The sequence below is a fragment of the Corapipo altera genome, unplaced genomic scaffold (assembly GCF_003945725.1).
Source record: "Corapipo altera isolate COAL_440 unplaced genomic scaffold, ASM394572v1 205, whole genome shotgun sequence".
NCBI lineage: Eukaryota > Metazoa > Chordata > Aves > Passeriformes > Pipridae > Corapipo > Corapipo altera.
Window position 1 is genome coordinate 280,370 of NW_020885046.1, and position 8,194 is coordinate 288,563.

An 8,194-nucleotide genomic window follows, 5' to 3' on the forward strand; every position below is an offset into this window, starting at 1 on the left:
TCAGTGCCCACGTGCACGTGCTGCTCCTCCACCCACACGGCCCCAAACCCAGCACGTTATCTTGTGGGAAGAACATGCCAAGGGAAGTCATGACCTTGTGCTTCAAGTGCAGCACCGGAGTAGCTTTATCCTGTGTTTCCCTCTTTTCTCAAAATAGTCAACTTGTGTGATGCCAACATCTCCCAGACCGAGACAGCTCGCCGGGGATTTGGGCAGGAGTTGGCACGTGTTACCCCTGGTTTATGTAAGGTCTTGCTGCACTTGCTATTTTTAGCCACATTAATAAAAAGGATTGTTCATCATTATACCGGCTTAGCAGGCACAAATCACAGGCCCAGGCAAATCTTAAGGGGAAGTAAGGTGATTCATTCCACTAATCCCCCACTGCACAAAGTCACAGTAAATCCTGGTTCTAGTAAGTGGGTTGGAGGCTCAGGCCTTTGGGTTCCTCTCTCCACTTGCTTTTTGGGATGTCACATTCCCACTTACTGCTTTTTCTCGGCTAAAAAACACCCCACAAACCCAGAAACACCTCATCAACAGCTGATCACTCTTATCCCATTATCAACACCTGAAGCAGCTGAAATGAGCACCAGCAATAGTCAAACATTCGGAACTTGCAGCCTAAATAAGCTTTTTCACCCTTTCAATAGAAAATCAACAGGACAGATGCTTTGCCCTGGCAGCAGTGCATTGTCCCGGCCAGGTCAGCTGGACAGGGACAGCAGGAGCTGGGATTTGGGATCCCTGCTCCCAGTGGAACCAGAGGCAGCCAGGGACAGGTAGGAGCTGGGCTGGCTCCGGAGGGAGGGCACGGAGGGGAATGTGGAGCACCGGGGTTACTCTGTGCAGAGGGCAGCAACCAGCAGTGCAATTTGCATGGACGCAACTGCTGCCGAGGAATTTTTCAGTGCAATTTGCATGGACACAACTGCTGCTGAGGGATTTTTCAGTGCAGTTTGCATGGACACAACTGCTGCTGAGGGATTTTTCAGTGCAATTGGCATAGACACAACTGCTGCTGAGGAATTTTCCAGTGGAATTTGCATGGACACAACTGCTGCTGAGGAATTTTTCAGTGGAATTTGCATGGACGCAACTGCTGCCGAAGAATTTTTCTCCGCATGAATGAGGGAAGGTCACAGGATCACAGAATATCCTGAGCTGGGAGGGGCACACCAGGATCAGCAAAGTGATGGATTGCTTTCTCCATCCCGATCCATTCTTCCCACCCCCGGAAAGGACGAATTTTCAGTGCGAAGGACAGATGTAGTGGGTCACAAGGAGAATAAAAGTTCTTGGAATATTCAGGGTATGTCAGGCCTGTGGGGACCTGATAATATTTACTTTGGCATCAGCTCAGAGCGGTGACTGAATGACTTGTGTTGCCTCAAAGACTGTCCTCAGGGACACCCAGGCTGTCCACTCACCCTCCAACTTCCCTGGCATCTCTCATCCCACCTCCCCATGGGATGCCCTGGGGGTAAATCCCTCAGTGTCCCTCAGATCTCCTGTGGCCTTTCCCCCTGGCAGGGCTGTGGGGTCCCTGGGAATACCTTGGGAATACAAAGGGGGTTTCTGGGGAGCCCTTTCACACTGAACCCCACGGCTGTGCCGTCTCACCCGTGGGGATCTTGCTGCTCCAGATCTGCCCCTCCACCTTCCCCACTGCTTTCCAGAGTCAGGATTAAATTAGGATTACATTTCTCAGCCTCTGCAAAACCCCCAGGAGAGGATGAAACGTGGGATTAACAGCTCTGGGCAACAATCTGGGGAAATCTGCTGGTTGCTTAAAGATCTTGACCGGGTAATATGGAGATTTTGGGAAATTAGGAGTTTGAAGTGCTGTTTGTAGCAGCCTGTGCTGAGCTTATAGGGCTAAACCACCCCTAATCCCTCGGATTCCTGAGTCCATGTAAAGAGCTGGAAGGTGCCGCAGGAGTCTCTCTATTTTTCTCCCAGAAGTACAGTTTCTGTGGGATATTGTATTTCCCTGGATGGTGGCTGGGAGCACTTAGGGTCTCCTGGGGAGGCACAGGAGGGTCCAATTCGGTCAAAAATTAGGGGGTTGGGGTAAATTAGTTTCTGAGAAGGATCCTGCTGAGTTCTGGATGTCTTGAATTACCATCCCTTGTTTCTGCCTCAGGGAATTTTTCCCTGTGGCAGCATTTCCAAAGAATCCCAGTGAATCCCAGAATGGTCTGGGTTGGAAGGGACCTTTACACATCATCTCTTCCATCGCCCTGCCGTGGGCAGGGACATCTCTGGAAGTGTTCCAGGCCAGGCTGCACGGGCCTTGGAGCAACTCGATCCTGTGGAAGGTGTCCCTGTCCGTGGCAGAGGGTGGGAATGAGCTGATCCTTAAAATCCTGTCCAGCCCAAACCACTCGGGGATTCTGTGGCTCTCTGGCCTGAGCCCATCCCTGATCCAGGAATGAGGGAACTACAACTGGTTAGAGCCCCACGTGCCTCACTCCCCGTGGGGGGAGTGTAACACATTCCCGATCCAGCAACAGTAACAAACAACACAATTCCCTGCCCTCGCTCCCGAGGGAGTTGTGCCGCTGGTTCGGGCTGGGAGCGCAGCAGGAGGGGTTAAGGTGCGTGGGCCGGAGCAGGGATGCGGGAGCAGCTGGATGCCAGCGGGCCATGCATCTTGATTAGGGCCGTCCTGCCGGCTGGGAGGGAGCGGGAAGGACGCGGCAATTACTGCAGTCCCCGTCCCAGGCACAGGTGTGGTGTGCCAGGAACGCTGCCCGGGCTCCCGAGATGGATGGAAATCATTACACTGTGTGTAGTCAGCACAACGACGCCGCTGCCGCGGGAGCTGCTGACGGTCCCTCCGGCGGGGAACGCGGACCAGGAGCTGCAGGAAAACCAAGGGCACTGCTTAATAAATCTGTTACCCGGGAGCTGAAGGGAAGCTTTATATTTGATGACAGTTCTCAAGCCTTTTCCAACCCAAACCTTTCTGTGACTCGATGGTGAGACCTTCTCCACCAGGTCCTGAGGGAAAGTTAGGAGGGATAAGTAGAAGGTGGGAATTTAGAATGAGTCAGTTAAATGAAGCCATTGTAGAAACAGTTCCATTTAATGTAAGCAAATGTACTGACATCAGTGGCATTAGTGGGAAATAACTCGATGTTTGTTCTGAGGGTTAAAGTGACTGAAAGCCATTCTCGTGTTGGTCAGACACTCCCTCCAGCAAACACTGTGCTTTGGGACATTACCACTTCACAAAGCACATTCCCACAGTTTTGCTGCTGTTTGGATCTCTGTACTCTTTCTTCTTTGTTATTCCTGAGGCTGCCCATCACCTGGCAGTGTGGATGAGTGTGGATGAGTGTGGAAGAGTGTGGATAAGTATGGATGTGCCAGAGGCTGGGGCTTGGTGCTGGGCACTGCTGTGGAAAACTGGTGTTTCCAGGTGTTCAGGAGCTCCTTGGCACCTGTTATGATGGACTCACAGGTCAGGACACCTCCAATTACCTTACTGCAAAGCCCCAAATCTGTATTTTATTCAGCAGCCAAAAGAAAACTCCCCCCCGATACAGAATTACAGAAAGGAGCATTAGACTCATAGAAAACAGCAACTATTGTGCTTTTCCTCGCACAGTTCTCAAAGATTTAATTTATATTTCTGATGATGAGTGAAATTTTTTTGCTTAAAAAAAAAATTAATCATCTGTCAATGCTGCATATTTAAATTCTCTATTCACTAATGTTTAATAATGCCATTATATAATAATGCATTAAGGAGGGAAAATAAGCCAACCCACTTCATTTTGCTTTGGTCTGCCTGGAGGACTGGCACTTGAATCCTCCAGATGAAAGGCTAATACTTTTATCCCTTAAACTACTCCGTCAGCCCCCAAAACTAAAGGACTTAGAGGAGAATAATTGGCTCTTTAGAGGAGGAGAGCAGAACAATGTCCTCCTGCCTCTCAAGCTCCCGCGCATCTGTCCCTGCGCTCCTCGCTTTGTGCGCACAAATTAAATAATGGCACCGAAAGGATTAGATCACAAAAATATTCTCTCCTTACACTTTGTTCCAAATTAATTTCCAGATGGCTGTTCTCTCGTGCTCCAGCTGAGGGGCAGAAGATCCCGGGCTGTGTGGACCAGGAGCGGGGCGGGAGGGGAACCGTCGCTCCGTGTTTGTCTGGATTGATTGTCAGGACATCACAAGCTGGTGCCCCTAAAAAAAAAATGAGGACAGGGGTGCATTTGCTTTCCAATACATTAAATTTTCAGAGAGGGAACATGAGAAAATATAGAGCCTTTTTCCTAGCCATGCCCTGAGATGTGCCCAGATCTCTCACCTGGGACGGAGCTCGTGTGCTCCGTGTGGTTCATCCAGGGCACACTCCGGCTTCTGGATGTTGTACCCGGTGTCCCCTCGCCAAGCCCTGAGCCAGGCTCGGTGCCAAGAGGATTTCAGCAAGAATTCAATGTTCACTTGAGCTGAAAACATGCCCGCGCTGTGGCCAGCACAAGGTTACCAACACTCCTGTCCTACTTAAGCCCTATTTTGGGACTGGAAATGTGGCTCTGATGCTCTGCGGGCTGAGTAAGAGCCCTCAGAACACAGGTGAGCTTCGATTCATGGCTCTGGGTGTGTTAGATCTGTTTTTCAGGCTTCTTTTTAAAGTCTGTCCCTGCTCAGGTGCAGAGATCCAGGCAGGGAATTGAGACTCTGCTCAGCACCCGCAGCCCAGGGCTTGTCCTTGTGTTAATCAACTGGCGCATTGCTTGTTTAAATGAAAATATGCTGCATTTTTCCCTTGGGAAACTGGAGTCTTGTGTGCCAACCCAATCCCTGCTGTAAGAGATGGATCCAGTTCCAATCCTTAAGGGAAGTGCAAAGCCCCAAGTGCAGTGTCTGCACGGTGCTGCTTCGCAGACACCCTTACACAAAGAGGAAGGAGCTCAGTTGAGGGACAGGAGCTCCAGCTGCACCACCCAAGATTCTCAAAGGCTTTGGTGACTCCCCAGCAGAGGAAATTTAACTGCCACAGCATTCCCAGGGAAAACATAACTCCAGGAAGGCTCCAGTGCTCCCGAGTCCAGGCTGCAGCTGGACAGGAGTGTGGAGTATGGGATGGCCACGTCCTTCCAGCGCCTGCCCCAGCAGAGACCCTTCCCCAGCCCAGGCTGCCCGGGTCTCCACGACCTTCCTGCTCTGCCCTTGTTTTCCATGAGAGGCAGTCTGGGAGCCGGTGCTGCTCCGGCTCAAATCCAGGTGTGAGAGGGATTTACACCCTCACGAGGGCTGTTTCCATCACCCCCAAAGATAATTAAACTCTGCAGAATTCCAAGCCGATCTTAACCGCTTTTCCCTGCTTTTCCTCCCACTCACATCAGTTTAGCACTCCACTAATTATAGGGAATTTTTTCCCTGTGACTCTTCCTAAGCTCCGAAATGGCCGAGGCCCCAAAGCCAAGGGAGCAGCAGCTCTCCTGTGACACCAAGAGGTCCCGGGGTCTGTGTGTGTCTGGTTTTGCTTCGTGGTTGGATGTGAAATGGAGCTGCTCTTTCTGGCACAAACTTCCCAAACAGGATGCCGGGATAATCCGAAAAGGATGCGTCCCCCGCTCCCCTCGGATGGAGAAACAGGAAACAGGTCGTGAAGGAGCGAGGAATCTTAATGGCTCCCAAATGTCCCCACTCCAGAGGCCCTTCCCACCTGGGCACTGGACATCAGAGGTGTGACCACCAGTGTCCAGGGAGAGCGGGATGCCCCTGGGGGCAGTTCCACCACATCTGCTACAGATGGAGCTCAGTGGGACCTGCTCACACAGTAAAACAGAGCCTAAATTCCCTGATTATTCACTGGGAATCCAGAAATATTCCCAGTCATTTTCTGCTGCTCCTCTGGGGGTCTCTTTATGTTCAGAGACCAAGCCTTGGAGCAGCCTGGGCTGTGGAAGGTGTCCCTGCCCAGAAAATGGTTGGACTGGAGGAGATTTCAGGTCCCTTCCAGCCCAACCCATTCCATGATTCTGTGATTCACAGCGAGCCTGGAGCCCGGAGTCAGCTCTGGGATCCCACCATCCATCCCTCCCCGAGCTCGGCACACGTCCAGCCTGTCCCAGCGCTGCTGGGGACGGGGGAGACATCCCACGGGATACCTGTGTATCCCAGAGGGGTGGAAGCACAGGTGGCTCCTGCTCCCGGGTGTCAGAGCAGCCTTTGTGACAGACCTGTGCCTTTAAATCCAGCCTGTAGCAAATGTAAGCAATATTTTTTCATATTAACAAGAAGTAGAAACTCAGCTCCAAACCCAGATTTCTAGAGGTCTAAATCTGAATTCCCTCTGCTCCAATGCTTCTATAATATCCCTTGATTTCTCCGGCGCAATCTGACGGCATGTGAAAGTCATTCTTATTTTTACCCTCCTTATCCATATGAAAAAGGAAACACAGTCCATTTGCTGCAAGCCCCTAAGCATCTGCTGATTTGTCAGTTTTATTTAGCTAAAAAGCATTCACTTTGCTGCAGAGGGGCCGCTCAGACAGCCTGGCTGGAGAAAATTAGTTCTACTTTACCAGCATGAACTACTCTGATTGTACATTAATTAAGATATGCTTTGCCACATATGATGTGTCCTCCTAGAGATACCGGGCGAGTTGGGCCGTTTGGACAGTGGAAAATTAGTGTGGAAAGGGGTAAAAGGAGGAACCACTGCTACACTTGGAGGATCCCAGGATCCTGGGATCATTTGGGTCAAGGTCTCTCTCGCCTGAGGGGCCCCGAAGTGCCCCCAGCACTGGAGGTGCCTCAGCAGGGCCGGCACAGGGGACAGGCACGTCCCCGTCCTGCTGCCACGGGCACCACCCAGGGGCCACTGCCCTTCTGGGATCATCACTCATCGACCTCCCACCCTTCCCATCTCTCCCCTTCCTCACAGCACAGCTCTGCTCCAAGCTGAGCCGTGGTTTTGGGATGCTCAGCCACTGCTTGCCCATCAGAACAGCTCTGCCCTTGGACAGGGTCTCCCCGCTCCCGGTGCCTGGAGAACAGAACTGTGCTGTGCCTTGGAAGTTTCTAGCAGTGCTCAGCTCCCTGAGCAGCTGCTGGTCCTCCAGGAGACAGCTGGGCTCCTCCAGGCTTGGCTAAGCCAGGCTTGGCTAGTCTTCCTCCTAAAAACCTGGATGAGGAGCCCGTGCTGCTCCCAAGCAGTGACACCAGCGGAGCGTTGCTCGAGGAGCGAGGGGACAGCAACTCCTTGGGGCCTCACTTCCCATCTCATCCACTGTTCCCACAGCAGACACTCACCCTGACCATCCTTTCCTGTTTGAAAAGTGTGACTGCCTCAGAAAACGTCAGTGCCCACTGGCAATAGTGTAGGGAATGTGCGCTCGGGATCAGCTCCCGTAGATCTTTCTCCCATCCTTTCAGCCCTTTGACATCACCCGACTGACCAAAGGGCTCCCAGGGTCTGCTGAGCCATGAGTTACTTGCAAGTGATATAAAAATAGTGCTAAACCCTTTACCACATAAAATAAATAGATATAAAACACATAGGGATTTTTACTTCCTTTTTCATCTGTGCTTTTTAAAGCAAAAAAACCCCGGTATCTGGCCTCTAAGCCTTCAATTAATTGAACAAAGATTTCAAAATTGTTCAATTGGTTTCATTAGGAAGTGTATAATAGAATAATAAAGTAAAACAAATGATATAAAGCAGACCCACTAATTAGCTCTACATGATTGATACAGCTTTGGACGAGGCATTTGATCTCCAACAAAATGCAGTTCCTTGTTAAGAGGATTTTTAATTGATGTGCAGAGAGGTATTAGATGATGTTGGAAAATAATTACTCAAAAGCTACTCATGCATTTGGCTGCACATAACAAATGAAGTTTGGGCTGCGGATCTGGCGGAGTGGACACGTGCTAATTAATAATGAGGGGAACGAGCATCTTCCAGGAGTTTTTAACCCAGTGTTTACGAGGAGATGGCGTCGCAATTATGGGCCATAATGAGGTTGTCATCAACCAAATCCACATTCCTCAGATGGCAGCAGCACTGGGGAGTGGTGCAGCCCCTCTCCTGCGCCATCATTCTGGGCATGGGACTGTGTTAGAAAGCAGGGATGGCTGCTCCCAACTATCCAACTATCCAGCCATCCAGTTATCCAGCTATCCATCTATCCAATTATCCAGCTATCCAGTTATCCAGCTATCCAG

At 50.8% G+C, this 8,194-nt stretch overlaps 1 protein-coding gene across 1 annotated transcript in view; it reads right to left on the reverse strand.

The window, feature by feature from the left end:
* Window positions 1-3,121: 3,121 nt before the first annotated feature.
* Window positions 3,122-8,194, reverse strand: part of LOC113959542 — a 29,107-nt gene continuing 24,034 nt past the window's right edge. Inside the window, exon 3 of the mRNA XM_027668642.1 lies at window positions 3,122-4,198. Coding sequence (XP_027524443.1) covers window positions 4,175-4,198 — 24 coding nt within the window. The 3' untranslated portion in view covers window positions 3,122-4,174. The remainder of the gene's footprint in view (window positions 4,199-8,194) is intronic.